At 38.7% G+C, this 22,022-nt stretch overlaps 1 protein-coding gene across 2 annotated transcripts in view; it reads right to left on the bottom strand.

Annotated features, from left to right (window-relative positions):
* Cntn5 (contactin 5) overlaps nt 1-22,022 on the bottom strand; it is a 1,025,091-nt gene that overhangs the window by 227,729 nt on the left and 775,340 nt on the right. For both annotated transcript variants that reach the window (XM_028763352.1, XM_028763353.1), the window contains 3 exons: nt 18,415-18,551; nt 15,845-15,974; nt 13,489-13,639 (listed from right to left, as the gene is read on the bottom strand). In XM_028763352.1, coding sequence (XP_028619185.1) covers nt 13,489-13,639; nt 15,845-15,974; nt 18,415-18,551 — 418 coding nt within the window. The remainder of the gene's footprint in view (nt 1-13,488; nt 13,640-15,844; nt 15,975-18,414; nt 18,552-22,022) is intronic.

The following is a 22,022-nucleotide window of genomic DNA, read 5'->3' as shown; positions in this document are numbered from 1 at the left end:
CTAGTTTTCATGTAGAAGCACTCTGAGGTGAGGGAATTAGCTCCTGAGAAGGCTGATCTCATCAGCTACTGCACAGACTGTTATAGCTAATTAGACTTGGAGGACAGCAGAAACTCAAGAGACGAGGTCTTCTTTGAAAAAACAGGTCACTGAGGATACTCGATGGGAGTAGTAGTCTGTCAGCGTGGACCCCTGTGTGTTTCCAGGCTGCCCTGAGGTGAACAGCATCCCAGGTACACTGCCTCCATCATGGCGTTGTTCTTTCTCGCCACAGGCCAACACCGGACAACTCTGAATATCAATCATGAACCGAGTCAGCTTTCCTTCGTTTAAACTGATTCTCTCAGGACTTTGTCCCAGTAGGGTAAAGTTAGAACATTTTCCTAATTTTGAATTCTTTTTTTTCCCACACTGGCTAAAGATGTCTAGTAAACTGCTTTTCTGTTTTCTAATGGGAGTGAATTCACAGATGTGGACTGAATATTTTCAGATCTGTTTCTGAAACATTAAGTTGTGGAAAAATCCGCTACCTTCCTGAGTTCTCAAATCCATAGCTATTTTAATCTCCCATTTATTTCTCTCTTCAACTCATAATCTACCCTTTAATCCAAGTCATTATATATCTTCATAAATTGTCGCTGGATATGTAGTAGTACATTCTCAAATTCTGAACTCATTTCCTAATATATACTGTCTCTACAAGTCTAAATTATGTTTAAGAATCATTTCAAATAGTTTATCCAAAATCTTTTCCATGCTTTCTGTCCTGATTTTATTTTTTACTCTATGGAGTCTCACAGGGTTTCGTGATGTTCAACTGACTAAGGGCGGTTTGTGCTTATGACAGAATTGGATGCTTTCTCTGCCTGAGCTACCTGCTGTGTAGATGAGCCTGAGCCACCTATGACTAAATTCCCTTAAAGTAGGCAACTGAATCTTTTTTAGAATACTATCTCATTATGAGGACTGGACAAAAGTAACATACATGTAGTGTTGTTCCCAGTGCGTTGGACATGAAGGCTATTTTTTATCATTGCCTTAGTGGGGACAGCATCTCCTCTCCATACTATAAGGTTCAAGGCCTGTGTTACATCTGAGCACTTAACAGTGCCTCTTGGGGACAGGGCTTCTTTCTCTTACTTTCATATGAATTAGCATAGCATCTTACCTTCAGAATCTAGTAAACAAGGATCCCTGAAATGAATCAAATTGTACATAACTATCCCTAGCCTATTCTTCTGTGGCATGAAGGAAGAAAGAGATTGATTATGTACAATTATGAAAGCAAATAACAGAATTAGTTTAGTAATCTCATTCCTCTACACAACCAAGAACACAGAGACCATCTTGAAATATGGTCTATACACACACAAACACACACACACACACACACACACACACATGCACACACACATTATATTACATATATTACAGATATTATATATACATCAATATAACACACATACGTTGCATATATATGTTTATATATATGTATACCTTACTTTTATTTTTTTACATTTTATTAATCCTTTGAAAATTTTATATGATCTATTTTGAACATATCCACTCCCCTTAACTCCTCCCAGATCAACATCTCTATGTCCTTACTTCTTCTCAACTTCTTGTTTTCTTTTCTTTTAACAATACAGAGTCTAATCTGTGCTGTACATGTGCTCATGGGCATGGGGCCATCTCTCGGAATGTGGTTCACATATTAGGGATACACACTTGAAAAACATTTATTCTTCCTTCCCTAGACAGCATCAACTGTCAATAGCTCTTAGTGAGCTCCTCCTTACTGTATGCTAGAGTAGTGATTGGCTTGATCTTATACATCCTGTGAAGACAACCACTTCTTCTCTAAGTCTGTGAATACAGCTGCCCTCTTGTGTTTGGAAGACACTGTTTGACTCTGGTCTTCCCTGATATCTGGCTCTTAAAGTATTCCTGCCCCGTCTGTCTTTCACGACAGTCTCTGAGCCTAGGGGAAGAGGTGATACAAATATCTCATTTGATATTGTGCACTTCATTGATACTTATTCTCTGCAGTTTGATCAATTGTTAGTTCTAGGATGATCTGTTTTTAATGTGAAAAGAAGCAAGCATGCTAATGTGAATGTCTTTTCGGGTTGTCTTTTATGGAAATGGTCTGGAGGTTGCTTTTATTGCAGTCAAGGTTAACACAACGTCTGCACTCTAATTTGTAACCATGCCTCTAATTCCCATTATGAATCAACCACAGTTAAATTAGAGAATGATTTATGCAAAAACTGAAGAGAAGTGACTACTGGGATTAGTAGCTAGTCCCAGAAGTAGCTAAACATCTCCTCTGTAAAGTCCTTTTTCCTCAGCAGTCTCTAAATCTTCTTTCTTTGCTATTTTGTGTTCAGAAAAGAGTCACTTGGGGAGGTAGCAGGATCAGTCAGTAGCATGCACTTAGATGCTTGAATTCCCTAATATTTTAGTTGTTGTTTGTATTAAGGACAAATTAAGCTGAAAGTTGTAGTCTGGGGGGCTTTTGAAAAAAGAAAAGCCTTTAAGCAATTAATGGCTTGTTCAAGTTGTGCCTACTTGGAGTGCACAGCCAGGCAACTTGTGTAACTGTTTGTAGTAACTGGGGTAAATGAACCATAGTTAGAAGTAGAATTTATGAACTGTTTGCTAAACTGGTAATTAGGTAGAGATGTAAAGCTGCAAGCTAGAGATGCTGCCAGGACAACAGGAGCCGCCTTATTCTATTGTCATTTAAGGCTTAAATGACTTCCTTGATACTTCCCTATGGGAGTTGATGCCTCTTTTGTTATCTTTAACAATTAAAGGAAAAAGGAAACAAGAGACAGGCTGGTGGAGGCAACAGGAAATCGAAAGGCATGTTTTAAGGTCTTTGGGGATGACTCTGAAGCTCTTCTATGACAAACCGACCTTCAACTTGGGACATACCAGGAAAAAAGCAATTAAAGGCTTTCTGATGCACTGCCCTATGCACGTAATTATAGATGGAGTATTTGAAGATTTGTCATCGTCATCATGTTACGTTAACAGGACTGTTAAAGGACAAGTATTTGAAGCCACGACAACACCTTTTCCTCCTTTATTTTTAATCAACAATTTAAAGGAGTGGGAACGTTGTTTCTGAGTCCATTTGTATTATTTTGGGTTATGCTTCCTAGGAATGGAATGAGTTTAGAAACACTGTATTTTGCTCAATCTAAGGTAGATCAAGAATGGGAAAATGGGAGCAGAGGCAGTAATATTGTGATACTGGTTTGATAAGTATCTTACGTATAATATCAGATCCTCAGATCAGTTTGTCAGTGAGAAGACATAGTCAGCCACAAACATTTTTTTTTTTTTTTTACTGTACCAATCACCAATACCTGTGTGATCTAGTTTATCATCAAGTAGAGGAAGTGAACAATGAAACTTGGGGTATTGAGGTTATTTGCATTTTTCTTCTGCTGGAAGGAAAATTTGGTTTGAAAAGGTATCACATATTCTCAAATGTATTCTCAAAGTATGTGGAATGTAGGAAATTGATCTTACGGGAACTGAGAAAAATGGAATTGTCAATGCTGGAGAGATAGGAAAGAAATGGAGAGGAAGAGAGGTTGAACATTACAGTTGAATAGACTAAATCAGGTGTGTTCAGTATGGGACAGTCATAGACTGAAAGTCAGACAGGAGTAAGAAATCTCAGAACCAGAGACAGCTCAGTGGGGAAAGGCACCTGCTGCCAAGCCCAAACACCTGACCTTGATCCCTAAGACCCACATGGCTGGAAGAAAAGACTGCCTACTGTAGCTTGTACCATCATCTCCACTACCCTGTGACATGCATGTCCCCAAACCTACTCACATACACAAAACAAGCAAATAAAATCTAATTTAAAAATTAAAACGAAGCCTGTTGTGCTATGTCTCACACAACTATAGATGGTGTCAATCTATGTATATTTTAAAAAGCTAGAAGGAAATATTTCTATACAAAGATGATAAAACCTGAGGTAACAAGGATCTTTAACCTGATATAAACAATATATAATGATGCATGTATGAGAATATCATATGGCTATCGCCAAAATAAGCAGTTTTCTGTTCTTTAATATACTGGTTAGAAATAGATTTGAATTTAAACATAAGAAAACATGATGATAAGCCAGAAGCAAATTTGATTATTTTCTAGAAGACAAACAAATGACTGAACCTTCACATGCATGTTTGAAAAGAAATGAAAAGATTGTCCACATTTGGGTTTGTATGAAATTTTTTTTAACTGGATACTGAATTTATCACTTCATGATGCACTAAGTTTACGAAAGTCATGGCTTCAGAAGGACTCACTGTTTCTTTCTTCCCAGTAAAAGCTGGGCTGTGTCTTAGGTGGACAGGAGGCATAGTTCAGTCACTAAGGAACTGGATTTCCTTGGTTTGTTTTTGTCCTTGTATTCTCAGTTCAGATTTGAACAAGAAAATTACCACACACAAATTACCACACTGGCACAGGAGAGACAATCAGCAAGGATGAGCAGCTTCCCTTCAAGGTGCTAGTGAGAAACTGTACAACAGCTTCCTTCTTACTTAGAATCAACTCATCTTGCAAAAGAGCTTGGGACATGTGGTTACAGTTCTATGCTTTCTATACAGTTGAAAACCCAAGACATCCTACTGTGTTAGTCACAAAATGTGTGGGCAGATTACTAAAAGTTTTTCATTATTTTAGGAGGTTGTGTGTGGTGTGTGTGTGTGAAACTTGCTATGAACTAAGTGTCAAAGTTCTTGAATTTAGAAGAGAAAGCTGAATCTATGTATGGAACAGATACTGGGGAAGAATTCTGAGTGTAGCAGTTTATGCCAATAATCCCAGCACTGGTGTCCTTAAGGGAGAAGTCAGAGTTTGAGACCAACCTGGGCTACAAAGTGAGACACTGCCTCAGCATAACCAAGGCTCCAGCTGCACATGTGGCAGAGGATGGCCTTGTTGGACATCAGTTTGATGAGTGGGCCTTGGGCCTGAGGGTCGTTGATGCCCCAGTGTAGGGGAATGCCAGTGTGGGAAGACAGGAGTGGGTGGGTGGGTGAAGGAGCAACCTCGTAGAGGAAGAGGGAGGGGGATGGGATAGGGAGTTTCAGAAGGGGAGACCTAGAAAGGGGAAAACAATTGAAATGTAAATAAAAAAGTCCAATAAAAAAGAAAAGAAATGGAAAAAAACATGAAAGGAGGACTGGGGATATATCCCTCAGATGGGGTGCTTATCTAGAATGGGTGAGACCCTGAATTAACCCCAACATAGAAACAGAGTAACAAAAATATACCTGAATTTTAGTCAGGCATGGTGACACACTCTGCGTTTCAAAGGCAGAGGCAGGAGAAAGGATGTAAGCTCAAGGCCAGCTACAGTTGGTGGCTCAAGAGGATCTTGGAATACTGTCAACAAAGGTGGTAGAAGTGGAATTCCACTACCTTCTCTATGTGGGTTGGAATGTAGTTTCATTTTCATTTTTAGCCACTTTGATCAGAGAACTATAGATTTATTGACCAGTAACAGATGTGACTTTAAAACTGCTTTGTGAATGGTAATTTTAAACAAATAACTTAATTCCTTTGAGTTTAAATGTCAATATTTGATTCAGAGGCTTCTGTTTGGTTGGAACCTCTGCTTGCTTCCTCCTCTCTCCAACCTTACCTGCTCAGAAAGCCTCCAAATAAAGAAAGGGTGGGGAAACCCCAGTTCCCATTCCTGGCACCTCCTCCCTTGATGTTGCCAGACGCCCAAATCCCTGCCTTAAGTACTCAGATTTTGACCATATCTGGGCGAAGTCCCAGCTCCTAACTGGCACCTCATCACTCTCCTCCTAAGGTCTATAAAACCTTCTTACCTTAGCCCAGGGTGAGTTCTGTAGCTCTTTTCTTTGGAACTGGTGTACCCACTCAAGAGTTTCCCCCAATAAATCTTTTATACTCTTTCTGTTTGGCTTGATTTGGCTTATTGTGATGGCAGAGAAACTTAATAGGTTCTTCCTTGGAACTTTAGTAAAAATCAGTGTTTGAAATTAATTTAAACCACTTCCCTTCCCACTACCTGTACATTCCCATGGCTGTATTTGCTTAGATACTCCTGGTAGAAGGGCAGGTCTTTCTTCTGAGATTACACTATTGCTGAGCATGATCAGTGGGTACCAAAGAAGAAAGAAGAAACAAGAAAACAAAGTGTTACAATGTTTAAAATCATACAGGGAAGGTCTTACTCCTGTACAGTGAAAGTTCTATGTAGTTTGAGGGCAGAATACTAACAATAACATTCTGTCCTAAGATTGAGAGGAAATCTACATTATTTAAATTTGAACCATGTGATTAGCAACAGGTCATTTTCACACTTTCAACAAGTTCCTACTATAAAATTTTATGATGCCTCCTAAATGTTCTTCTCCTATACAGTATAAAAATTTTATGCAATTTATAAAATGTGGATAAACATGAAAATGGAGATTAAAATTTATTACCAATTCATACATTTCCATACTTTGAACAGGAGTTGTTTTTACTCCCAGTGTTTTAAATGTAAGCATGAATGTACATTTGTTTTCTCTCGATATAAAATTTATGTGATTTGAAATACATGGATGGTATGACATAATTTTACCATACACTCATCAAATGCTCAGCAAAAACAGGCTCAGAAAACCTGTACTGTTCCATATATATATATATATATTACATATATTACATATACTAATGCTATAAAATTGTGTGTGTCTCTCTGCACTGTGTGGTGTATTATGAACATGGGTGTGGTGTGCATGTGGTGGATATGTGTGGGGTCATGTCCTGTGTGGGGCTGTGTATGTACATGAGGTGCATTATACGTAATGTGTGTGTGTGTTATGGTATGTGGATATATAGAATGGTCTCCCAATCTCTGATTTTTCCTATCGAGTGCTTGAATTGACATTTATTGCTATGACTCAGCACATTGCTGCCTATTTCTTCTGGAAGATTTAATGATTACAGATTTTCCTATATATCCACAAAAGCATTTGTTATGCTCAGATTAGATCTATTCTTTGAGACCAATGTACATTTCCTGACAGGTTGTGTCTGTATATGTTACCTCCATGTTCTGTGTGTCTTTGGCTTTGAATTCCTGTGCCACTGTGTTGGTTGCCTACTTTGGTCTGCTCTAGCTTGGTCTTTTCATTATTTTTTCATTGTCCCAAGACCTCATCCTCCAATGTTAATCTTGCAGTCAGTCAGATGCATAGCTCCTGGTCTGATTATCCCTGAGATATAGCTCATGTAGACTGAGGTGTGTGCCCATTGGTTCCAACACTCTTGTCCTAAAGGATGGTTCTATTACTATGTATGCTTATTTAAGAAAATGTGAATGCTTATCTAATGAATAAATGTAAGCATATAAAGGGCCTTTTGATCACAATGTGAAACTATTTGCATTTTATTTTTTCTAGAAGTACATGGGCTATAATTTCTAGAAATCATCAGTTTTATTAGTCTTTCTTTATAGCACTATTCACCAACACTACTATATTTACTAACCATTTTAAGTCCCAGGATTTATGCCATTTCTTTTCTATGGTTATAGTTTCATAATACCCAAAGCTTTTAGGATCAGAGAAGATGGATCAGAGCATGCAGACTAGCATCCTGATGCCCTTGGGAGTGGTTTCCCCTAACAACAACAGTTAAGGCAGCTTCCACAATCTGAACTCAGTGATAGGTCCGGAATAGGGTGGAGTGAAACATCCTTCGGCTGGCTTTTAATGTGCTTACAGAGTTGTACACTTGGACAAGTTGTTGATCATTTCTTTCATTTTGCCTGTCCATTTTTTAAGGGCCTCACACTGTAGACTAGACCAGCCTCAAACTCTTGCTCTTCCTGCCTCAGCCTCCAATTGCTGGGATAATAGGCTTCTTGATCCTTGTTTAGTTTAGCCCATTTCTACTTGAAGGAAGGATGTATCTAGAGGTCAAGAATGTGCCTATCATTTTTTCCCCAAAGTGACCATGATTCATTCTTGTTTTTTGAATTGTTATGAGCCTTTTGAGGGGTGGCTGATGGAAGGTCAAGTCTTGTGCCATTCAATTTTCCCTGATTCTGAGTTTATCCATTACCCCAAAATAATAGTTTAATATGTCTTCCTCTTTTCTCCTGATCTCAGAGAAGCCACAGAAGAGCTGGTTCAGGGTGATAATACCCCGCACATTGTCAGCAGCTCATGAGGGATCACTACTTATGAAGGGTCAAATATCACCCTCATTTTCTTTGAGATAAATTATGCCATTTTGATTATTTCTCTTCCTCTAAAAACATAGGTTTTCAGTTAAAAGGAGGCTAAGTGACATACGCTTGATGAATGGATGCTCATTTACCCTTATTGTACAACTTCTAGATGCCAAACAGAAAAAGGATACCTAGGGTCTGCATTGTTTTATGTCCTTAATATATAAAAGACACTGTCATTGAGAAACCAACACAACAGCATGTTCATTAACAAACACAGCATGGAGGTGGATATAAGGGGTGGAAACAGGACCCTAATTATGCTCATGAATTCCTCTTCTTTCTCACAAAGAACGAGAAGACTCTGCTTCCCCTGCAGGAACAGTGTCCTGTAGGGCTTTTATGAAGAATATATTTTCCCATTTGTCTATGAGTCAGTATGTGAGCTTGATCGTTGTTGCCCAATAAACACCACACGAATTCCCAGAAGAAGCCAACTAATAGGTACTTCAAGTGCAATTTTCTACGCGTGTTAAATGAGGAAGTTGAAAAGTTGGCCATTACGAGGTGCCTTTGGAGAGCAGGGGGTCTGCACAAAGACCTGAGGCCAACTCTGTCTTCTGATTTCAGTCTCATAAAAGAAGATGTATCCTATGATATTGCCCCTCTATACTGTACCGTTTTTCAATATTTTTTGCTTCAAAATTTTTTGAGTACTCATCTGTATTGTAATCTACCATCATTTCAACTGCTGATTTCCTTTGCCTAGAAATAAAAAGCCATACTTGAATTATTTCACAAATTTAAAACTTGAAACTAAGTTTTAAACATCTGTGGTATTTCTGATGGTCATTAACAGCTGAGACAGATGCCATTGCAAAGGATGCAGACTATGTCTCTACTTAGAACCTTTTATTCTTCTCTCAGTCAAGGCTGCACACAGAAAGTAGAAAAGTGTAACATGCAATAATGAAGATTTAATGTGTGTGCATGGCTAGAGTGTTTCTGGGTGATTATATTTTAACAAAAGTTAATGGCCAAGTAATGGGAATAACGAGCTGGAGTGGGAATCCAATAGAAGCTTGATGAGCAGAGCAGGCTTGTGATAGTGTGTCAGAGAGGACGGTCCCTGTGCAGTCACCACACTGAGGACTCCTCAAGTGCACTCATTTCAACAAGAAAATGAACAGGCGTGATAAAAAAAAAACCTAAGGAGATGTCTTCTGACAGACCACCTCAGAGATGATGTGTTAAAACACGGAGCCAGCATAATCTGTGTGTGGCCGGGGGTAGACAGGGAGTTAGGGAGAGAGGGAGGGATGAAGGGAGGGAAATCTTTTTAAACTTATCATTGTTAATACTGTGCAAGGGTGGAGGGAATGGGAGGTGGGGCAAATGTCTCTGTGTGCAAATAAGTGTGCAAGTGGGCATACAGATGTACATGTGGGAAGACAGAGGTTGACGTTAAGATTTTTTTCCTTCCATATCATCCACATTTTAAAATATTTTGACATGTATTCATTTGTTTTTGTGTTTGTAGTGTAGGGAAATACGTTCACCATAGTGTGTGTATAGAGGTTAGAGGACAACGGGCAGGAGTCTATTTTCTCCTTCTACCATGTGAGGTATGGGGGTGGTACTTTTATTACTAGGCTTAACAGCATATGCTGTTACCTGTTCAGATATCTCAAAGGCCTTCCACCTTTTTGACACAGGGTCTTTAACTGAATCTGGAGCTTACTAACAGATACGACTCTCTAGCCAGTGAGCTCCAGAAATCTCCTTGTCTCTGCCCACAAACTGTCCCAGCACTGAGGTCGCAGGTATGCACCAAAGCCAGGCTTTGATGACTGGGAAGCCAAGCTTTGATGACTGGGGAGCCAGGCTGAGGATTTGAACTCAGGTCTTCATGCTTGCATAGCAAGTACTTCACAAACTGAGCCATTTCTATAACCCCCATGTTTCCCCTTGCAACTCTCCACAGATAGCCAATTACTTTATATAGACTATAGAACTGATAAAAGAAGTGGAGATTTAGCTCTCAGATATAAAAACCTTACCAAGGCCTGGAAGGAGGTATAGACAAATGAGAACAAGCATTAATGCAGGAATGGATTGCAGGAGGCTGGCATAAAGAACAAGTTCACCAGGTAGGTCATCAAAAGGAATTCTGTAGTACCACAGAGTGACTCAAAGCTCTTCTCTTTCGCTGGGGTGTAGTTCAGTGGATAAAGACATGTGCTGGCAAGTCTGTTGACCTGAGTACAACCACTAGGACTCACATGGTAGAATGAGAAAACACACCACCACAAGTTGTCCACTGATCTACACACACACACACACACACACACACACACACACACACACACATGCACACAAGTGTAACAAATTTCTTAAATACATTTTTCTCATAAATGCTAAAGAAGGAGAGGTATTGTTGTTACACAAAAACCCATAGTTACAATGGTGGTGCCATCACCACCTCTGTGTGCCCCGCCTTTCCTCCTCTGCTGCTGCTTCTTTCTCTGCTTTTCTCTCCCTTCTCTCCAGGAAAGAATCACAATTATGACCTTTTGATAAGAATCGCATATTAACCTGCTATATACCAGCCAACTTACTTTCTATTTAGCATTTCATTCAACTCTCAAAAGTCAACAAAATTACTTGTTACTTTCAATGAGGATTACCCGTTTCTATTTTACGTGTATGAGTATTTTGCTTGTGTGTGTGTAAGTGTACCACATATGTGCCTGGTACCAGCAGAAGTCAGAAGAGGGCACTAAATCCCATGGAACTAGAGTAAAAGATGTAAGTCTTTATTCTATGTAGGTATTAGAAAACAAACCTGGGTCCTCTGGAAGAGCATCCAATTCTCTTTACTATCTCTTCAGCTTCTAGTGTTATAAGTTTTTTAAAAAAGAAGCAAGTTTAGTATTGAGCCCCACAGTCTGAAACATGAGCAATGGAACTGACTTCTTGTCTCACATCCCATAGTATTCTGCTATCTAGGATGGGAAAGTGACTTGCAATTGTGAGTGCCCCTGGCTTAAATGCAGCCATCACCATTAAAAGTGATGCTGAAATAAATCAACTAAGTAGCATTTCTCACCGACCAACCACTGTGCTACAGAGATGAGACAGAGGACACAGACAACTATTAAGTTTCCTAAGATTCATAATCCACTGAATGAATGGAGCATTCGAGGAAACTGTGATGACTCTCTATGGTAACTCATTGTCCATTCATGATAACGGTATTTTACTACTATGCCAACATTGGTTTTGTTCTGGGGATTAGACATGTGCATGGTACACCGCTGTGTCATAGTCCCAGTCATTGATTTGTAGTACTTTGATCAGGGTCTTGATCTGCTGCCCAGGATAAACTTTAGTGTGAGATCCTCTTCCCTCATACTAGTAAGTAGATGGGATTCCAGGAGCCACCTGGCTCAGCCACCAGTCTCAGAGTGGGAAAGGTCACTATTTGTCTGTAAGCAGAACCAGTTTGTGGTTTGAAATGGGTAGACTGGGAAGGAGAATGTGTTCAAACCTTGTTTTTCCTTGAATATGAAAAACACAAACATTTCACTTTGCGGCCTCCTTTCTGATCAGCATTTAAATGAGAAGTACTGAGATTTGAGAATAAATGTAGTACCTGAGCTCCATCTCATGATCTGAGTACTTAGGGGTGTATGGCACATCAGGTAGACAGAGCTGGGAAACCCATCAACTGTGACTTTCACTTTCTAAAAATTACCAAGTTCATTTTGTTTATATTATTGTACCAGTCAACTCCTATTTCTGTTACTACTGTTAATAGCTTCACTCTGGTAAAAAACCGATGCTGCCTAACTTTAAACTCACAGTTCAGTATTGCTGAACAGCTGAAGAGCACTCATGTGAACTGCAGTAAATAGGAGATGGTTCACAGGTTGCCTCAACACAAAATAAAATAATACATTCAAAATAGAATAGCTTATACCTTTTGATTTAGCCAAAGGAAAATTCTGGTTTAAGTTGTCGTGTACTCCTATACAAGACAGAAGAATTCTCTGTGAAACCAAGAAGCTCATTCTGACTGCTCATAACCACGTGATCATCCTAGCTAAACAAGAGGTCCTGCCTGTACCCCCTGAACACAATCATGAAACAAGACTCATCTAAGACTATTGAAATAAGCATATCTTATGCTTGCTGAGAGATCACTTTGTAAAGAAATTTCTCAAAAATTTAAAAAGAATTCCAAAGTTACTTATAAGACTCAACACCAGTGTTGACTTGAGTTACTTAGATATACTGGTACTTAACTTTGTATCTGCAGAACTTGTCAAATTCCTTATTTTATAGGTAAGATAAACACAAAAGTTCTTATACAATAATAAACACTGTTATGTTTCCATAGTAGATGTTTTAGCATTTCTTAACCAGTACCTCTAACATTACTGGAAAATGACCAGCAAAGCCTGGAACTTACTAGAACAGCTTGGAACTTGACAGAACAGCTCAGATAGAAGGTAGAACACAGCAGGATAGATTAATTCTCATTGTCTGGATTTTTTTTTTAATTGCCTCTTGATTTCAAGAGACAAACATCAATATGCTGAATATTCTTCTACAAAATTCACATCTGCTTATTGCCACCAAAGTAATCCTATTTTATTTTCATCCACATGATTAAAGCAGACATTGGCACAAACATCACATGGCACAAATTTGATCATAAAATGACTATGCAGAAGACCCGGAATATGTTCACATTATCTACATACCAGCATCAAATGAAAACACAGACTGTAAAATGATCACAGACAATATGTGGTCCACCGAAACGCAAAGCCAAAATGAAAAGAAAAACCAGCGAGTTTCATTTAAAATATAGTGAAATTATTACTGAGAGGCAAAGAAGTTGTTAAAATGGGATAGATTTTGTTAGGATCAGATATAGAAAAAAATCACATTTTAATTAGTTTATAAATCATCTCATAATCTCTGCCAGACTTATATACTTCATGTGTGTTATTCGTGACGTTTAAAACATGTATTTTTGATCTCAGTAGAGGGAGGAACTATTTGCGGGAGGCAGAGGGCAAGCAAGAGGAGGGATCAAGGAGTATAGGTTAGTAGGAGAGCAAGAATGCAACACCATGCTGCATATGCATGAAGGAATCTCGGAGAAGTCCATAACTGCATATACTACCAAAAATAAATTAATTTTGGTGATAAGAGATTGAAATTCAACATAAAGTTCTCACCTCTTGTTCCCTCTCACTGCCTTGTCTCCCTTCCTCCAGGAGATGGCTGGCTTTGGAGAGCCCTGGGGTTTGCACTCTATGAGCACTTCCCGGTCTTTGGTAACAATGATTGATTTCTTCACTTGATTCGGTTCAAAGGAGGGTGGTGAGGCTGTGGCAAAGAGAAGCAACTTCCGTCAGAGGCAATGCTGAGAATTAAAGTTCATTCATCTGTGTGTTCAATTCCTTTCTCTGGCACACATTTCTCTTAAAAATCTCACAAAAGGAATATGTCACTAGCACGAAATTTATTAATTAGGAGAGATTTCAGTGATTATCTGTTCACTATGAGTATATGGTTTCAAATAACTTGGATCTTACAAATGAGGACTTCTTCTGTAAGTGACACTCATTCATGCTTACCAAGGTCAACTGTGGAAGACTGACAGTCACTTAGACATTAGTTAGGAAGTCAGCCAAGAGAGTCAACTTCGGGTTTCTGTGCAGTGATAGACTTAAATTCTTGGCAAGAAAATTTTTTACTTCCATTTCCCAATTTAATTGAGCCCTTCTGACGTTACTTTAGAATTATACAGAGGTGACTGCAGTTTTCATAGAAAAAATTCTTTAAAGAAATGGAAGTTTATGAATTATAGCTAAAAATGTATTTCATTTGTCTCAATTACTCATCTAAATATCATCATCCATTAGGATTTACCACATTTGTATTAAGATCTTTTCTCTGAAATAAGCAAGTATCTGAGTGAGCAACTGTTTACGCCAGCTGGACCTTTGCATATCTCTCAGCAGTAATTTATGCTCACGTTAAAGCTATATGATGCAGGACAGGGCAGCAGTAAAGTGAGACATACATTACAATTGAAGCCTGTCAAAATCTTGAAGTCAAGCAGAGGAAGGCATGGGAAGATCACAGGCAACAGCTTCAGCTGCCCTTGGGATTGACACATAACAGGTATGAAAGTATGTCTATTGAGTAGAAGGGTTTGAGACTGTTTCTGGGAAAGCTCTGAGGTGACTGAGGCTGAATCAACCTTTCAATTCTGGACACTGAAACACATGTTGACAAGAAACTACTTTAACATTTGATTTGTTAAGATAAAGAAATTGTGAAGGAATCCTGTATCTATTTGCTGTGATTTTTTTGTAATATTGAGCAATTTCAGTTGTAAATATTCATAACTGAGTACGTATGATGTATCACATTTAGTTTATATGTAAATGGTACCTTTCCATGTCCCAGAGACCATGTATTTTTCTGTAAATGTTATGTTTAAGAAGGCTCTGAAACATACTGTGAAGATCGTGTTAAGATCACTTTAGTATTTTTTTGTACTGCAGCCATCCCTGAAGAACGCTTAGGGACCCATCTAAGTATTACAGTGCAGGTATTCCCAGTAACCTCAGTATTACTCTGGGACACCTGGGTGAAATCCTTTCTGAAGTATTCAGCAGTGGTCTTAAGGTCCTGTCCCAGGTCCAATCTTAGCAAAAGTGGAGCTTTTTATGCTTGTCCTCTGGCCCCCCAAACAGGCTTTTCTCTCCAATGCAGATGCCTCCGAGAGGGGGCTATTCACCTTGGTGCTTCTTTTTTGAAGTATCAATTACATAATAGTAATTAGAACTATTTAGGAGAACATTAACATTTCTATGGGAACAGGACAAGCTGACCAAATAAAGGATCCCTGTCCTTTTTAGCTTTGTCAAATTGAATCAGCCCAGCATTCCCAATGAGGAAAACCTTGGGTGAGAAATTGCTCAGAAACGATTGGAGTGTGCATGCGCATGTGGGATTGTTGTGATTATTAGGTGATATAAGACGGCCCGGCTCACTGTGGTGGCACCAGTCCTAGGCTGATGCCTCTGTGCTGTGTAAGAAAGCTAACTAAGCATAGCCTCTTTGAGCTAGTATGAAGCGTCATAGTTCCATAGTTTCTGCTTCAAGTTCTTGCTTGAGTTCCTTCCCCGATGAACTGTGACCTGGAAGTGTCAGACAAATAAACTTTGCACCCTTAAGCTGCTGTGTTAAGGTGTTTAAACACAGCAAAAGAATGGAACTGAGAACAGCCTCATTCACACCCTCTGGGCTTTCTCCTGTGAAAATTAACATATTCTCCTTCATGATTTTATTCTCTGCCATAGCAAAGACATCATATCAGCCCTTTATGATAAAGACTAAAGTCATGCACATAAACACAATGGGAGAAATTGCAGAAGGAATATCACCATGATACAGTGCTTCTTTTCAAGCCAGAATATGGATTTTAGAATCACATCATAAAACTTCAGTATAGTTGGAATAAAGGGAGGAGAAGAAAGGCAAACTTCTTTCTTCTTTATTTATCGAAAAACTGCATACCTAGAATCTTCAGCTCGGCACTGGCATAAATTGCTCCATATTTATTCTCAGCCAAACACTGATACATCCCAGCATCTGATTGATTCACACTATGGATCGCCAATACTCCATTAACTGTGTCCACTCTGCTCTGTAATGGCATAAAAAGAAATGAGACCTAGAAGGCAAACATCTCAAGCGAACCATCCACTTAAATCTCAGTGATAACTCAAAAAGGGTCTCTAGTTAACATAGTTAACATCATTCTGTAAGTTAATTATTTAATACATATTTTGCCTTTTAGAGATCAATTATGATTTCCAATTGCCTTTTGGAAATCAATTATGATTTATTGCTCAATAATGTTGTTTCTTGTCTTGAGACAGCTTTGTTTGGTAGATTAGTTGAATTCAGGAGAAGAATCAACACAGATGGGGTTAATAGGCATTCCTTTTATGAAGCAGAAATAGAAAGTAGGCCCATTCTGGAAAGGACAGAGTGTGGAGTATAGCAGAGGTAAGTTATAGCCCAGCTCATGGCAATGGCCCCTGTGTCCATCTGTCCAGAAGTGTGACTCTTCTGTTACTACTCAACAAACTAACACAGATCACCAACAGCAACAACAACTATCGTGTACTTAGGTTATATACACGATTGTCAGCTGGGATATACACACTTTAGTATTATGTGGAAGTTTTTTACAAAAGATGGATCAAACATGTATATCATGAGAAAAATACATCTCAAAAACAAATTTTACTATTCAACATTTAAGAACAGAGATATCTTAGGGTTAACATTAAAAGCCTCCTTAAGTTTTAACACCTTCAAGACCTGGGATTCCATTATTAATATAGGTAACAGGTAGTTTGACACCATTTTCAAAACAAACCCATTCACTCAGCAAAGACAATATCTGGCAGAGGGATTTGTGTGACCTGGATGTTTGGAATAAAATATGTGACCATCAGTGTTCTCTTCCCTAAGAAGGTCAGAGGAAAAATTTGTGAACTGAAATCTAAGTTTGCTTTCAGGGCTTTGTATGTGTATCTGTCTTTTGGTGTAACTGCATTTTCTCTAGGTTTAACTGGAATCAGAACAAGACAATGTCAGAACTTGAAACTGAGGGAAAGGCGTGACTTTAAAAAGGAAGAAACTGAGACCCTGGGAGGTAAATGGTACAAGAGACAGCATGGTAGCATCCTGCCTGCCTGGACAGGACTTTACCCTCAGTTAAAACTGTCTACGGAGTCCTTCTTGTCTTGTCATAAACAGTGATTTATTTCTCCTCTGATCACCTTCCTGTGAAGGCCATAACGAAGGAAAAGAGCTATCGAAATTAACTTTCTTATGATACAATTAAAAAGTAATCAATGTAAATCTGTCATACAGGGAAAGCTTTTAAAAATATGCAATTGATTTATTGAAAAGACATTTGTTAAGTTTAAACATCATGAAAAGACTCTTCCCAGGACACGAGGACACAGGATATTACAATTTTATGCTAGTTTTTTTTTCATATAGAAACACAAATCCAAGTAATCTTGTCCTCCAGATCAGTTTTGTCATGTACACAGTGGAGCTATGAGCTAAATGATACCTAAAAGTCAGCTAGAAATGGCAGCAAGTCTATCATGATTGATGATATTTGTCTGTGAATTTATAGGCTTTTAATAACTTTTGTGTAATACAATTAATCTAAGGGGTAATTTCATAATTAAAATAATAAATGATTTTTACATATTGCACATGTATTTATACATACACATATGAAAAGGCAAAAGAGGATCACTACATGGTGCATGTTATGTATGCTGGCTGGTTTTATGCTAACTTTACACATGCTGAGTCATCAGGAAGGAGGGAACCTCATCCGAGAAGTGCTTCCACAATTGTAGGCAAGCCTGTTAGACATTTTCTTAATCAGGGATTGATGGGCAAGAGCCCAGTCCATTGTGGGTGGTGCCACCCCTGGTCTGATGGTCTTGGTTTCTATTAGAAAGCAGGCTGAGGAAGCTAAGAGGAGCAAGCCAGTAAGCAGCATACCCTTCATGGGCTCTGCATCAGATTCTGCCTCTAGGTTCCTGCCCTGCGTGAGTTCCTGCCCTCACTGCTTTTGATGATGAACTGTTAAATGCTTACTTTTGGTCATGGTATTTTATCTCAGAAATAATAACCATTGTAGACATGAGTTTTTCTACCCAGCCTCTTTGTTCCCAGAATAACGAATCTGAGGTTTAATTATTTATGAAAAAATGTTTAGGCCATAAGCTTGGGCTTGTTCCCTGACTAGCTCATAACTTATACAATCTCTTTATTCTATTCTATGTCTGGCACATGAGTAGTTACATCTCCTAGTTTCATATGGCTGACTTCTCAGAGTCCGGGGTGTATCTCCCTCTTGACTCTTTCCCAAAATTCCCCTTTCTCTCTGCCAGATTTCCTACCTTCTAATCCTACCTCAGCTAATAGGCCATCAGTTTTTTATAGACAGGTGATGGTTCCACACAGTATATAATAAATTCCCTCTACAAACCCCAATGAACACATTACTTTAATTGCTAGGCAGAAGTTTTGAGTTCCCCACACACCTGTGGCATGAGGGGTGCTCCATTCTTCAGCCAGCGGTATGTGGGTCTGGGTTTTCCAGTAGCCTTGCATTCCCACTGCAGAGGACTCCCGCTGTCCAGCTGGGTATCATTCAGTTTCTGTACCCAGTGTGGGTACGCTGTGAGCATGTAAAAAAGAAAGAAAAGTGAGCTCAACACTTCCACATTTACCACGTTTACCCTTCACCAAGAAAAATCCACTGTATTACTACAGATTTAGTTCTTATGTGTAATGTTCATGTAACCACAGGGGCACACATCACTATACGGGGAGCACATCACTACACAGGGGAGCACATCACTATACGGGGAGCACTTCACTACACAGGGGAGCACATCACTACACAGGAGAGTAATCACTATTACACAGTAGGGTATACCATTATCACACAGGAGAGCATGTCATTATTACACAGGAAAAAAATGTCATTATTTGTGGGGGAACACCATTATTACACAGAGGAGTACATCACTATTACGTGTGGGGGGCATGTCCTTATTACACAGGAGAGCATGTCGTTACTACACAGAAGAGCATGTCATTATACACAGGGGAGTACATCACTATTATACAGGTCGTATGTCATTACTACACAGGGGAGCACATCGTTATACAGGAGGCACATCATTCTTACATGGGGAAGGATGCCATTATTACACACCAGAGGATGTCATTGTTACACTGGGGACAAGTCATTATTATACAGCAATGTCATTATTACACAGGGGAGCACATTATTATTTTTTCTTCTCCTTTTTTCTTTCTTCTTTTTTTCAGATAGTGTTTTTTAGTGTAGCCTTGGCTGTCCTAGAACTAGCTCTTTAGACCAGGACAAGCTCACACTCACTACACACAAAACTATTTCCCAAACAACAAATAGAAATAGGACAGGATGAGTATTTTGCTTACTGAAGGTATTTCTGTAAACATAAATTATAATTTAAACACCACACACACACACACACACACACACACACACAAATACTTTAAAGCAAGTGGCTTGCTCCTCCCCATAGCTTACATGGTAGGGAGTCAGTCATTTGAAAGAATAATCCTTGTGTTAGGTGGCACATAACAGGTCCTCTTAACTGTTGCTCTGATGTGTGTGTACATGTCTGTGTAACTGTACATGTCTATGTATGTGTACATGAGAATGATTTTGAAAAACTAATTTTTGAGTTTGGATTTTACTTAGCGTTATTTTTTAGAATTTAATTAAGTTCCTTCAATATAATTTGTGAAGAAAGTTTCAAAATTTATCATTAAACATTATAGGATGGATATATATATATATATATATATATATATATATATATTGCACAAAATAAAAGTTAAATGTCTTTTCTTCACTGACTTACTTGTAAATAAGACTATTTTAAAGAAAATACTTGTGTATTCATATAGTTTGTTTGAAGCAGTCAAAGCAGAGGCATTTCATCCCATAACTCCTAGTGCTGAGCAGAGCAGCGTGCCCAGCATTAGACAGCAACATCTGTATTACCTAGTAACAGAAGCAACTCTGCACCTTGGGTGTGACTGCCTGTGTCCTCACATGCTCTTCTCAGTCAGTAGGCACAAGTTGCTTGGCAACTGACTTAAAAGAAAGGATTTTTAAGTGCCACACAAATATGCACATATGTATAAACACAGGCAGAAACACAAAGAAAATGTGGGTCATGGATGATGTTAAAAATGAAGATAAACTCCGTATTTCAAAAGTAAATCTTACTTAACGCCTGAACATCAAGGTATTTAAGAATTCCTTTTGTGACAATGTATGCTGTGCAAGGAGTTATATCCAATACAAGGTCGTCTCTGCTCTCACGGCACTTTTCGGTTGTTAGCCTTCGTTTTAACATTGCATCTATTTCCTAAACTGCTAGCTGTGCACTAATTACATGCACAAAGTGATAAGAGATGCAGTGAAATGGAACAGAAGATAGTTTTAGAAACATACAATAAATTGTAGCCTCAAAGTATTTTTTTTTTTAGTACAGCATCCTGGGAGAGTCCAGGTAATATGATGTCAGAGACATACGGTTCCTTTTAAGTTTTTCTTTGGCAGCAGATTGCAGTTAACTAAGGGAAGGGAGTGGCTTTAACTCCTAAATAGTAACACAGAGTCAGAACACATCACAACTTGGTCTGCATGGTGGGAAATTGTTCACTTACCTATAAAATGAAAATCTGGGCCAGTGACATGGCTTAAGAGGGACAGATGCTCATCCCACACTTGAGTTCGGCCCCTGTGATCACATGGTAGAAGAGCTACCTTCTGCAAATTGTCCTCTGACATCCACATGTGTTATATTGTGCATTTGAACATGTACATACACACAGACATGCACACACACACATGCTTGCACATATAAAACATACAACACATACATACATATACACACACCACACATGCATAGACATACACCCACATACATACACTGCAAACATATATACACAAATACATACAAACACACACACACACACACACATGCACACACATAAACATTCACACACATACATATAAACATAACTGCATACACAATTTAAATGAGAAAAAAATCCCAGGTTTGGTTGAATTTTTAATAAACTTTGTAACTTTCATCTGGCGTATGTTGGACCACGTCTTTTAGGGCTTAGAAAACTGAGGAGACATATGGTCTTTGAAGCAGAAAACTGTTAGAACCTCGCCAGATGCACTGTATCCTGGCTGCTTCTTATGTGATACATTTGGGCTTCAGAACCATCTCTGGGTTCCATTTTGTGATGCGGGAAGCAGATGTGCATAGAGCAAGCCATGCTTATTACCTCTCATTGTTGGGAACTCTGTAAGTCTCTCCTGACATATGCTAAGTGTTATTGGCTGCTTCTCTGTTCCTGTATCTTAAGTATTGAGGACTCAACACATTTTACTGACATAGATCAATTTTAGTGTTATGGCTCTCAGCTGTGAGCTAGAGAAAGCTAATGTACAGTGCTGGATTATATAGTTGGGGGGTGAACATAGGTTCAAGCCCCGCTTTGTGGTGCCCTTGCTGTAATCTATAACTGGAAATGAATTCCTTTACTTTAATGAGCCTCATTTGTAAGCTGTAGATGATAATTCCTATTTCAGTAGGCTGCTATGGTGATTGAACATAATAAATAGTGATTGATTCTCTGCCTCAATCTATCACCCACACATAACTTCACTTTTGATCAAATGTGAACACATATATGGCACTATTTTCAGAATAATAGATTCAAGACAAGAAAAAGTTTCCCCACAGAAACAGTTATGGCATCCTGGGTGATTTTCAGAACTAGAAATCTGTAAGCTTGTATACTTTTCAAAGGTGAATCTGTGTGTAGTTTTACTGTGGTAAACACTCTTGAAAATTCAGACATAAAAACCCTCACAATTTTGAAGAAGAAAAATAATTGCAAGCGCTTTAATATGTTAGTATCCTGTGAAGCTGGATAAGACAGTCCATAGGAAGATCCTTGTACTATAGTGAGCAAGGACGGAAATAAGAGATGAACTTTAGTCATCCATTCCATATTGGATTCTGTTCTCTTTTGTTTGTTTGTTTGGTTGGTTGCTTGGAATTTT

Source organism: Grammomys surdaster, unplaced genomic scaffold, assembly GCF_004785775.1.
Source record: "Grammomys surdaster isolate TR1022 unplaced genomic scaffold, NIH_TR_1.0 138, whole genome shotgun sequence".
Classification (NCBI taxonomy): Eukaryota; Metazoa; Chordata; class Mammalia; order Rodentia; family Muridae; genus Grammomys; species Grammomys surdaster.
The sequence above is the reverse complement of the archived record's forward strand: the minus strand, read 5'-3'. Positions and strand labels throughout refer to the sequence as shown.